The sequence below is a fragment of the Palaemon carinicauda genome, chromosome 37, assembly GCF_036898095.1.
Source record: "Palaemon carinicauda isolate YSFRI2023 chromosome 37, ASM3689809v2, whole genome shotgun sequence".
Taxonomy (NCBI): Eukaryota; Metazoa; Arthropoda; class Malacostraca; order Decapoda; family Palaemonidae; genus Palaemon; species Palaemon carinicauda.
The window spans coordinates 29015978-29028271 of NC_090761.1; the positions used below are offsets into that span (position 1 = coordinate 29015978).

General features: G+C 44.2%; 1 protein-coding gene across 1 annotated transcript in view; it reads right to left on the reverse strand.

Moving 5' to 3' along the window:
* LOC137629537 (DNA repair protein RAD51 homolog 3-like) overlaps positions 1-12294 on the reverse strand; it is a 62646-nt gene that overhangs the window by 32741 nt on the left and 17611 nt on the right. Inside the window, exon 5 of the mRNA XM_068360952.1 lies at positions 6566-6672. Coding sequence (XP_068217053.1) covers positions 6566-6672 — 107 coding nt within the window. The remainder of the gene's footprint in view (positions 1-6565; positions 6673-12294) is intronic.

Here is a 12294-nt window from a genome sequence, read left to right on the forward strand (position 1 = left end):
TTTCGATAGTCTGAAGGAAGTCAGACGAAGAGCGGGGAGGCTTTGATGGACATTCTTTACGTGGGGCTGACGTAACAGATCTACCCTTAGAGGAAGACTTCTTGGAAAGTCTACCAGCCATTGAAGTACCTCGGTGAACCACTCTCTCGCGGGCCAGAGGGTAGCAACCAACGTCAACCTTGTCCCTTCGTGAGAGGCGAACTTCTGCAGTACCTTGTTGACTATCTTGAATGGTGGGAATGCATATAAGTCCAGAAGAGACCAATCCAGTAGAAACGCGTCTATGTGGATTGCTTCTGTATCTAGGACTGGAGAGCAATAGATTGGTAACCTTTTGGTCAACGAGGAGGCAAAGAGGTCTATGGTGGGTTGACCCCAAGTAGCCCAAAGACTCTTGCCCACGTCCTTGTGGAGGGTCCATTCCGTGGGTATCACCTGACCCCTCCGACTGAGACAGTCTGCCAAGACGTTCAAGTCCCCCTGGATGAATCTCGTCAACAGGGAGATGCCTCGATTTCTTGACCATAAGAGAAGGTCCCTTGCGATCTCGAGCAGCGTGAAGGAGTGTGTGCCTCCTTGCTTGGAGATGTACGCCAAAGTTGTGGTGTTGTCTGAGTTGACCTCTACCACTTAGTTTCGAAGAAGCTTTCGAATATCATCAAGGCCAAGTGGACTGCTAATAGCTCCTTGCCGTTGATGTGCATGCTCTTCTGACTTGAGGTCCACAGACCCGAGCATTCCCGACCGTCGAGGGTCGCACCCCAACCCAAATCCGACGCGTCTGAGAACAACACGTGGTTTGGGTTCTTGACTGCTAGGGATAGTCCCTCTCTCAGACTGATATAGCTGTCCCACCATTTCAGGCATGCCTTTACTGGTTCGGAGACTGGGAAAGATACCGTCTCTAACGTCTTGTCCTAGTTCCAGTGAGAGGCTAGATGGAACCGGAGAGGCAGAAGGTGTAGTCTCCCTAGTGAGACAAACTGCTCCAGGGATGAGAGAGTCCCTACGAGACTGTTCCAACTCCTGACTGAACAAACGTTTTCTTTTCAGCATTAGTTGGACTTCGAGCAGGGCTTGTTCTATTCGGTGGCAGACGGAAAAGCCCGAAAAAAACTGGACTGCGAATCTCCATCCCCAAATATAGAATAATCTGGGATGGGATCAGTTGGGACTTTTAGGTTGACCAAAAGTCCCAACTCCCTGGCCAGACTCAACGTCCAATGTAGATCCTGCAGACAGCGAAGACTGGACGATGCTCTGAGAAGCCAGTCGTCCAAGGACAGGGAGGCTCGGATCCCCGATAGAAGGAGGGATTTTGCCACATTCCTCATGAGCCTCGTAAACACGAGAGGAGCAGGACTGAGGCCAAAGCACAGGGCTCGAAACTGGTACCCCACATTCCTGTAAACAAACCTCAGAAACGGTTGGGAATCCGGGTGTATAGGAATGTGGAAGTATGCCTCCTGAAGGTCGAGAGAGACCATCCAGTCGCCTTCCATAAATGCTGTCAAGACAGCCTGGTAGACTTCATCGTGAAGTTTGTCTTGACAATGAACACATTGAGCGCACTTGCCTCTTACGTACTCCTGCAGTGAACATGGCTGCCAGATCATTGGAGCCATCCCTGAGGGACTTGTTCCTGCAGAGAACGTGGCTGTCAGATCATTGGAGCCATCCCTGAAAGCCTTGTTTATGCATGACATAATTGTACAGCAAAACTTCAAACGCTCGAAAATAGCTCTGAAGTCGACCATAAAATCTTGGAGCGTCTCATGGCCAGGCGCCAGGGAGAGTCTATGAGGTTTGAGAAGTCTATCTGGGCAGAGGCAGGAACTCCCAAGCCGAGAACTTCTCTCGTGTCATATCAGACTCTCGCTCTATAAGCCAGCTTAAAAGTAGGGAAAGCAAAGGCTGTCTCCCCCAAACTCCTCCTGGTGATAAACCAGTCGCCTAGCAAACGTAAAGCTCTCTTAGAAGAGCGAGAGAGCACTAGCTTATAAAACAATGGCTTCGAAGTAGCTAGGCCTAGTGTAAACTCTGACGTTTAGGCGAACGAGGAGCAGCAGTTACAAAAAGATCCGGACAAAGATCCTTAAAAATCAGCATGATTTATTTAAAGTCCATAGAGGGCTAAGCAGCTTTAGGCTCCTCTCCGTCTGACAGAGTCCTCAAGGGAATATCAGTAGGAGGGGGAACAGCAACTTCCTCATCTGAAGGAACCTTGTCCGACAATAGCCGAGTCTCAAGCAAGGGAGAGACCTACCGTGGTGGCAATGCTTTACAAGCAGAGTCCACACGCACTGGTGCATTAGTAGCGGACCAGGACGCAACGTCATGTAACTGCTAAACAGTCTGTGAACTGTCAACAACAACAGGTGCGGGAGGACGCTCGGCGTCCAATCGAGACTGTTTTGACTGCCTAGTCTGAGCAGTCAAAACAACTCTAGACTGCGGTAGTTGACGCTCAGCGTCAAAACAAGTCAACTCCGCTGGTTGGCGAACGTCCTGAACGTCAACAGGAGCATTAGGAAGTGGCCTAACATCCAAATGCGGCTGAAAATCAACACGTGACCGCATCGAGTGAGGCTCTACATATCGTGACTGACGTGACTTAGCTACGCCAACGTCAACAGGACGCACAAAGGTTCGTTTGGGCGGCTGAAGGCCAGGATCTCGATGAGATAAACGGCTAGGATCAACGTGAACCTTATCGGCAGAATAGTCTTCCATAAGAGAGGCAAGCTTATTCTGCATGTCTTGCCGTACAACCCATTTAGGATCAACGGGAATGGTTGCGGTAAGAGACGAGGGTAACGTCTGTGACTGCAAAACCTTGCCTACAAAAAGACTCTCGGAGCCTGTGTTACGCTTTTATTTAGGCGGCGAGCAGTCTTCCGATGACTGCATCAGGTCAGAGCTGTCCTAATAGTTAAAACCAGGACGCTGGACCTGTCCTGAAAGGACTGACTTTCGCTTAAAGGGCCTCGAAACCTTGTTCCACGGTTTCTTATGCAAAAAGCTTTCGGATGACGAGGAGAAAATCGTCTCTCTCGCCTTATGGTAGGGGTGATCTTGGTGAGATACGCCTGATACCATAGAGGGAACGTCTGTTCGCTGATCAAGGCCTCTCGAACCCATAAGTCGTACGACATTACTTCTCCCCTGGGCTTGGGAGCTTGCAAGAGGTCCCGGACTAGGCGAACGACAGGCACGAACAGACGAACCCTCGGTCGCAACACTGATAACACTTTGCGCAATATCACTTTATCACTACGATTTTCTGTTTTGCACTTATTTCACTGAAATCGAATTTTTTAACAATTCACATTAGGTATGAATAAAACTGATTTCTACCTGAAGCACGCAATTCTACCCTCATCAAAAGGTTATAATTGCGAAATCAGTCGTATAATGTAAGCACATTCAAAAAACAGTAAACATATTTTAAGATAAAAAGATCAGTGGCTGGGAAAGAGACTAAACACTAGTTCATTCAAAACTACGTTTTCAATCTCTCACCGTACAGTGCCTTGGGACGAGAATAAAAACTAAAAACGTTTTATCCTTTCTCCCCGTACAGAGACTAGGGACGAGAGTAACTCGAGAACGTTACTCGCTTGGGACGAGAATAAAGATCGGAACGTTCTCTCTCCTCTCTCTCTCTCCGTCTCTATATCTCTCTCTCTCTCTCTCTCTCTTGATTTCGCACCGAAGAGAAGAGCCCACTTACGTTTCGTCAATAAACAGGTTATTTGACCAAAGGAAAAAACTGAAAGGTTTTTCAATTAAAAAGTTCCTTTAAAATAGAATTTAAAACATTTAAGCTTTGAAAGAAGAATGAACAAAACGTCAGAATCGATTTACTCTTTCTGCAAAGTGAAACCGTGATACTCTCTCTCTCTATCGTAACGATAGAGCGCAAACTGCGTAGCATAAATAAACTAAACGTTAGTTCATCTTTGAAACAGTACGAAGACTATTCAAAGAAAATCTTTCATAAAATATCTACTAAAAAATATTCATTTAATAAGTTTTAAATCATTAGCTCTGTAAAAGTTATTTACGATTGAAAGGGCTCAACGTTGTTTAACTTCGGTTTCCAAGTTAGGACCGCCTACTCTCAGGAAAGGTCGCATATAAACAAATCATTAAAATTTATCTTGATGTTTATTATAAATGGAAAGCTAATCGAAGAGGCCTAATAAAGGCGGTTGAGATATAAAATATATAGAGGAAAATCTATAATTAATTTATAACGTGATAAGATAATTGCTAAAAGCCTAAAACACACTTCCGTACTAAGGGAAGGGTCGGCCATTTAAAAGTCAAAGAAAGTCCAAAAAACAATCCAAAGTCATCAAAAATTAAATCTATCCAAAAACGAGTTCAAGATTTAAGTTGAAGATAAAACACCTGCACTGCGAAAGCTCAAACCAAAATGAAGTACTTCACCAAATATGTTGAGAAAACTCCAGGTTCTACAGCGAGTAATGATACGTCTTGTCGTCAAGGTCGACAGAGAAGAATTGAAGGGTTTGTTTACATGCAAGAGTGGTATCTGGCCGATAGTTGGCGCTGGTGGTCACACCCGCAACCTTCATAGCGATCGCTCGCGAGTTTTTTGAGTGTGTTTTCTGTCGAGCCGCTGAGTAGCAGCTATTATATATTCACCGGCTAAGTTAAATATTTAAAAATCGAAATTTGCATTCTTCATTTACATGATTTTCTCAGGTGAATCTTCTAGGTAATCAAGTTAAAGTTTCCCTTGAGGCTCGATGCAGCATTTCAAATTCTGATGAAAAAAAAAAGGAACTTTTTATCTTACAAATAAACTAGATTTTTTTAATTGAGTACTGTAGATTCCAGCTGTTAATCATATACATCTTTTACTTCTTTTATATCCCCTTATATTCAACAGCTAAATGTGTTTGAGATGAAGTGTCTGAGGAGAAAGGCTGGTGTATCTCGAGTAGATAGGGTTAGGAACGAAGTAGTGAAGGTGAGAACGAGTGTAAGAAATGAGTTAGCAGTTAGAGTGGATATGAATGTGTTGAGCTTGTTTGGCCATGTTGAGAGAATGGAAAATGGCTGTCAGCTAAAGAAGGTGATGAATGCAAGAGTTGATGGGAGAAGTACGAGAGGAAGGCCAAGGTTTGGGCGGATGGATGGAGTGAAAAAAGCTCTGGGTGATAGGAGGATAGATGTAAGAGCATGTTAGAAATAGGAATGAATGGTGAGCGATTGTAACGCAGTTCTGGTAGACCCTGCTGCTTCCTCCAGTTACCTTGGATGACCGCGGAGGTAGCAGCAGTAGAGGATTCAGCGTTATGAAGCTTCATCTGTGGTGGATAACGGGGGAGGGTGGGCTGTGGCACCCTAGCAGTACCAGCCGAACTCGGTTGAGTCCCTCATCAGGCTGGGAGGACCATATAGAGGAAATGTCCCCATTTTTTTCATTTGTTTGATGTTGGCTACCACCCCCCCCAAATTGGAGGAAGTCCCTTGATATACTGTATGTATATTCAACAAAATTTTTAAAATATAGTTATGGTTTAGACAGAAACATGAATAATGAGACTGTTAGCTACCCATAACTCCGGAATCTACCTCTGCATGCTCTGTATTATAAGCATGTCACAATTCTAACCATTTTTAAAAGTGATTGAAGTGTTCGAGGCTATGTGGTGACCACAAAAATGGCTAATTAACAGTAATGGGTCCTGGTGAAACTAAATAAAATTATAAAACCAGTAAATTCATACATGAATCAACAAATGTTTTTAAACTAATTTTGCCTTATTCAATGCTTCTTTTTAAATTCAAATAAAGAGAGTTGATAAGTTTAAGTATTTGGGATCCTTTGTTAACGCTGGAGGAGGTATGGAAGATGAAGTTAAACATCGGGTACAGGCAGGCTGGAACAACTTGAGAGCAGCCTCAGGAGTTCTTTGTGACAAAAGAATACCACTGAGGTTAAAAGGAAAATTTCATAAGACAATGGTAAGAACAGCAATGCTGTATGAAACGGAAACGGCAAGCATGAGGAAGACAGAGGAGAAGAAGATGGATGTGGCAGAAATGAGAATGCTTAGGTGGATGTCTGGGGTGACAAGAGAGGATCGGATAAAAAATGACTACATAAGGGGATCGACAAAGGTGGTGGAAATATCAAAGAAAGTGCAGGAAGGGAGGCTGAGATGGTATGGACACCTGATGAGGAGAGATGAGGACCACGTTGGGAGACATACTTTGGAGATGGAAGTTCAAGGAAGAAGAAGAAGAGGGAGACCAAGAAAGAGATGGAGGGACTGTGTGAGAGGAGACTTACAGGAGAAGGGGATTGATGAGGCAGAAGCGCAGAATAGAAAAAGATGGAAACGGCTCATCCGCAACGGCGACCCCATATAAAAATGGGAACCAGCTGGGAAGAAGAATATCTAATATTGAAAACATGTTCATCTCTAATCAGCACAGTCCTAACTTGGAGATAGATTTTACCGAATAGATATAACAATTAATTTCAAATGCTTTTATGAATTGAACTGGCATAATCAATAGTTACCTTTCAACCTTCCAGATGAAAAGCTTCCCTCAGTATCTATGTAAACAACCTCACCATTCAAACCTCCAATGCTGGTTGGTAGCTGAGCAGCAATACAAACCTGTAGGCTGTAAATAATATTCCATGAGAAAGCAAGATTTTATCCTTTACAAGAAACAGTTCATAAAACATCTGAGCATGCCACAAAAGAATGTTTGGTTGATTAGCAGTTAGCAAACAATGGTATTGCATTTAAAACTAAAAATATTATACAAAGCACTAACAATTATCTTTAATTTGTTGGGTAGTTGATAGTTTCAAATATTTAATTCTACAATTTTTGGAGTTGTTTTCCTCGGATGGCATATGCTTTATTTTTTACCCCGATTATTAACTTTTCTGTTCTTTGCTGGGTTGTACATACAGTAGTTCAATAAGTTAGGTGTTTTTCAATCTGACTCGCATACAATTTCCACACAATAATGATATATTAGAAACTTCTTGTTTGCTAACACGTAAATGTATAAATCAGCAGTCAAAGGCTATAGGGTGATTATAAACTGTTGGATACCTCTTGTTGTTTACCGAGGAATAGTATGATTTCGTTGTAAATGATATCTGCAACTTTTTATTGTTTTCCAAGTGTTAGTGTTGTTTTCTATGCTGCACTGATGGTTACTAAAATGGTGCTTCTTGCATTGTCAAGTGGCCCCCATATGCTCTTGCTTTTACCATTTTTTTCACCTTGAGTCTTATGCTTAGAAACTTTTTCTCTTTTTATTCATACTCCTTTCAATAGAATACTACTCCTAACATTTGCTTAGTTAGAATTTCAAGATAAACTGCACAGTTTTAACCTACTTTACCAAAAATAGCCCAAGGGCTCCAATGGGAAAAATGGCCCAGTGAGGAAAGGAAACAAGGAAATAAGCAAACTACAAGAGAAGTAATGAACAATTAAAATAAAATATTTTAAGAACAGTAACAGCATTAAAATAGGTCTTCCATATATAAAGTATAAAAACTTTAAAAAACAGGAGGAAGAGAAATAAGATAGAATAGTGTGCCTGAATGTACCCTCAAGCAAGACAACTCTAAACTCAGACAGTGAAAGAGCATAATTTAAAGGCTATGGCACTACCCAAATCGTGGGAACAATGGTTTGATTTTGGAGTGCCCTTCTGGAGGAGCTGCTTACCCTAGCTAAAGTCTCTTCTACCCTTACCAAGAGGAAAGTAGCCACTGCACAATTACATTGCAGTAGTTAACCCCTTGAACAAAGAAGAATTATTTGTTAATCTGTGTTGCCAGGTGTATGAGGACAGAAGAGAAAGTGGAAAGAATAGGCCAGCCTATTTGGTGTATGTGTAGGCAAAGGAAAAATGAGTTGTAACGAGAGAGAGGGATCCAATGTACTTTCTGGCCTATCAAAGGACCCAATAACTCCCTAGTGGTAGTATCTCGACGGGTGGCTGGTACCATGGCCAACCTACTACCTGTTGTACTCTATGCAATAAAAACATGGGCAATGGCAAAGAAAATAGAAGAGATTCATCGTTGGAGTACAGTGGGAAATCATACTGCAAACAGTTGAGATGGTGAACCCCAGAAAATAGTGAAGTTGCCTTATTCCTTTATTATTTTCTCAATGTCATGAGAAAGGATGATAAACATTAAATATGAAAATGGCAGGACAAAGACCTTTAGAAAGCCCAAGGAATCAAAAAAAGGGTCCTAAAAGGAATAAAGGAAGGCAGAGTACAGAATTTAGGACAGAAAGCCCAGTACTGAAGCCTGGGAGGCCATTTAGCTCTCTGTGCAATAGGAGCATATGTTAAAGAGGGTGGACAACAAGATGAAAGAAAGGAAGAGGGAATAGACATATAATAGAATTCTAAAATGTAAGTGCACGGAGTAGTCGAAAGGATGACGCACTGATAGTACTACCCTTTCCGGCTAGTAAAGGATTAATCAGAATGAAAAACTCAATTCACTTCTAACCCCATAAATGGAAGAGCTGGTTAAAATACTGTAGTTTAAGATAATGTTGATGATGGTCATCAACGAAGAATTAGCAAATACAAGAAAGGAAAAAATGAGAAGATCCACAGAGGTCCAATTGTCATAAAGGTGCTCTAAAATGACAAATTCGTAGATAGTTTGTATTTTTCCTAACTATGAAAACCTTATCTATTTAATAGGGGTATTACTTTTGGCTTAGCTGAAATGAGGAGCCATTAATTTTTAACGAGGGTTAACTACCCACACCGCTAGTTAGCGGGGGTAGGGAGGGTAGCTTGCTACCGCTCCCCCTCACACACCTGTAATTGAGCTCACTTTGCTTGGAGGTAGGACTTCAAGGGGGAGAGGGCTGGCGGGCAAGTTTGGTTAAATAGCTAAGGTTTGTATAGTTAAGAAAAATACAAATTATCTACGAATTTGTCATTTGTTCCGTAACTGGAATACAAACCACGCTATTTAATAGGGGTGACTCACCCATTAGGAGGGGTGGACGTCCCAGCCAGTCTGGCTTTTTGACTTTGCCCGAGGGCAAAGAAATAAGGAGCCCTGCACCTCGCTAAAACCTTGCTACGCAAGGTCTGTGGCCTACGCAAGCTGTGTGTGAAGGTATGTAGAAGTGTGACTCGTCCTAGAAAGTTGTTCCGAAGTTCTTTAGATGGAAAACTGTGCACTAGGACTTTCCCAATACCACCTCGTCAGGGTATGGGGATGTAACAGAATTAATCTTAATACTAGGAACACCAGGGAGCATGGTTTACCTGCAGTGGTTTGAGGTCAGCTATGCAGAGAACCCAGGATGCGGCTTTCCCCAAGAGAAAGGATGATGAAGAAAAGAATAAGGGCCAGTCAAACCTTTTCATTCATGCAGACTAAAACCAGGTAACAATGACCTCAACCTTCTGCTATTTGTCCAATAAGGAGCTTGAGGTTTTAAACCAGCTGTTGTGCAGCCACCACAGGACCGATAGAAAACGTATCGAGTCTCCTGTGGGTCACGTCTTGCAGGTAGTGGGATGAGAATGTGTTCTGACGTTTCCACACCCCAGCTTGAAGGACCTGCGTCACTGAATAATTTATTTTGAAGGCCAGGGACGTAGTTATGTCCCTGACATCATGTGCTCTGGGGCGACGTGACGGAGGAGGGTCTGGATTCAATGCAAGGTCAATGACCCTGCGAATCCATGCTAAGATAGTGTTCTTGGTGACCCTCCTATTAATCCTTCCTGTGCTGACGAATAGTGCTGGCACACGAGGACGGACTGCGGCTGTTCTCTTGAGGTGCAGCCTCAAACTCCTTACTGGGCATAGTAAGAGATGGTCTGGGTCATCTGTTACAGTACAGAGACTAGAAATCGAGGATCCACTACCCCCCGGTTCTGAGTCTTAGCAATAAACTCAGGGACGAAGCTGAACATTACCTCTCCGCATCCCCTTGAATGGGCAATGTCATATGAGAGACCATGAAGTTCACTGACTCGCTTGGCCGAGGCCAAAGCTAGCAGGAACACCGGTCTTCCAAGTCAGGTAGTGATCTGTTGCCTGGCGTAATGATTCATAGGGAGGTCTCTTAAGAGACCCGAGAACTCGAACCACGTTCCATGGAGGAGGTCTCACTTCCAACTAGGGGCAGGTAAGTTCATAACTCCGTATGAGTAGAGAAAGTTCTAGCGATCAAGAAATGTCCATTAATTTCAGTCTGAAGGCGAGGCTTACGGCTGAGCGATAGCCTTTCACTGCCGAGATTGATAGGCGTATTTCTTCACACAAATACACGAGGAACTCCGCTATTGCTGGAATGGTGGCATCGAGTAGAGAGATACCCCTTCCACGACACTAACCACAGAAGACTTTCCACTTTACCTGGTAGACTGCTGCTGATGATTTCCGCATATGTCCAGATATCCTAATCGCAACGTGTTGCGAAAATCCTCTCTCAAAGAGGAGATGCTGGAAAGTCTCCAGGCATGAAGTCATAGCGAAACTACGGCTTTGTGGAAGATGTTGGCGTGTGGTTGTTTGAGTAGATTGTGTCGTGGAGGGAGTTCTCTTGGTGGCTCCGTTAGGAGTTGCAGAAAGTCCGAGAACCATTCTGCGTGATGCCATAGTGGAGCTATGAGGGTCATTGAAAGATTGACCGATGTTCTGGTCTTGTTGAGTACCCTCCTCATCAGACAGAATGGGGGAAAGGTGTAAACGTCGATGTTGCCTTGGGGTCTGGGACTGGGGAACAGTACAGCGGGAGCCTGAAATTCAGGGCCGTTACGAAGAGAGGTCCACAGTCGGAGAACCCCACAAAGTCTGGACTTTGTTGGCTACTAGATGATCCAAAGACCATTCGATACTCACTATCTGAGATGCTCTGCTCAGGTTGTCGGCAAGCACATTCCTTTTACCTGGAATGAAGCGTGCCGATAGTGGTATCGAGGTGATTTCGGCCCATCTCAGTATCTCTACTGCTAGATGGGATAGTTGCTGCGAAAAAGTACCTCCTTGTTTGTTAATGTAGCCCACTGCTGTGGTGTTGTCGCTCATCACCACCACAGAGTGACTTGCCAGGTACTGTTGGAACTGTTGAAGGGCCAGAAAGATGGCCTTCATCTCTAGGAGATTTATATGGAGGTACTTTCCTGACTCTGACCAGAGGCCTGAGGTCATCTGGTGCAGCACGAGGGTCCCCCACCCTTTTTTTAAAGTGTCTGAAAACAGCATCAAATTCGGGGGGAGGACAATAAGATCCACTCCCTTTCGTAGATTTTCGTCTGTCACTCACCACTGGAGGTCTGTCAGTTCCGCAGGTCCCATGGGGATGTGGATGTCCGGGGAGTCGTATGCTTGATTCCACCGGGACTTGAGTCGCCACTGGAGGGATCACATCCTAAGGCGACCATTGGGAACTAGACGGGCCAGCGATTAAACGTGACCGAGGAGACGTAGCCACGATTGGGCTGGAAGTTCTTCTCGTCTGAGAAAAAGTCTTGCGACCTTTCTCAGCCTTGCTATCCTGTCGTCTGATGGGAAGGCTTTGTGGAGAGTAGTGTTTATAATCATGCCCAAGTATACCAGTCTTTGAGCGGGAAGCAAAGAGGACTTCTCGAAATTTACCAGGATCCCCAGATCCTGGCAAAGTCTCAGAAGTTTGTCTCGGTGTTGAAGAGGGTTGACACCGAGTCTGCTAGGATTAGCCAATCGTCCAGATAACGGTAGAGACGGATGCCAATCCTGTGTGCCCAAGATGATACTAGGGTGAACACTCCAGTGAAGACTTGTGGTGCTGTGGAAAGACCGAAGCACAGCATCTTGAACTGGTATATTCTGTTGCCCAGGCTGAATCTTAAGTACTTCCTTGAAGACGGATGGACTGGGATCTGGAAGTACGCGTCCTTTAGGTCCAGTGTGCACATGAAGTCTTGCGGTCTTACTGCTAGTTTGACCGTGTCTTCCGTCTCCATGCTGAACGGAGTTTGTTTGACAAACTTGTTCAGAGCTGAGAGGTCAATGACTGGTCTCCAGCCTCCAGACGCCTTCTTTACAAGAAAGAGTCGACTGAAGAAGCCTGGGGATTCGTCGAAGACCTCTTGGAGAGCGCCCTTCTTCAACATTGTTTGGACTTCTGCCCAAAGGGCTTGCCCCCTTGCCGATCCCATGGCAAGGGAGTTCAATGACACTGGATTTGTCGTCAGGGGAGGTAGAGATGTTATTAACGGGACATGATACCCTAAACTGATCAC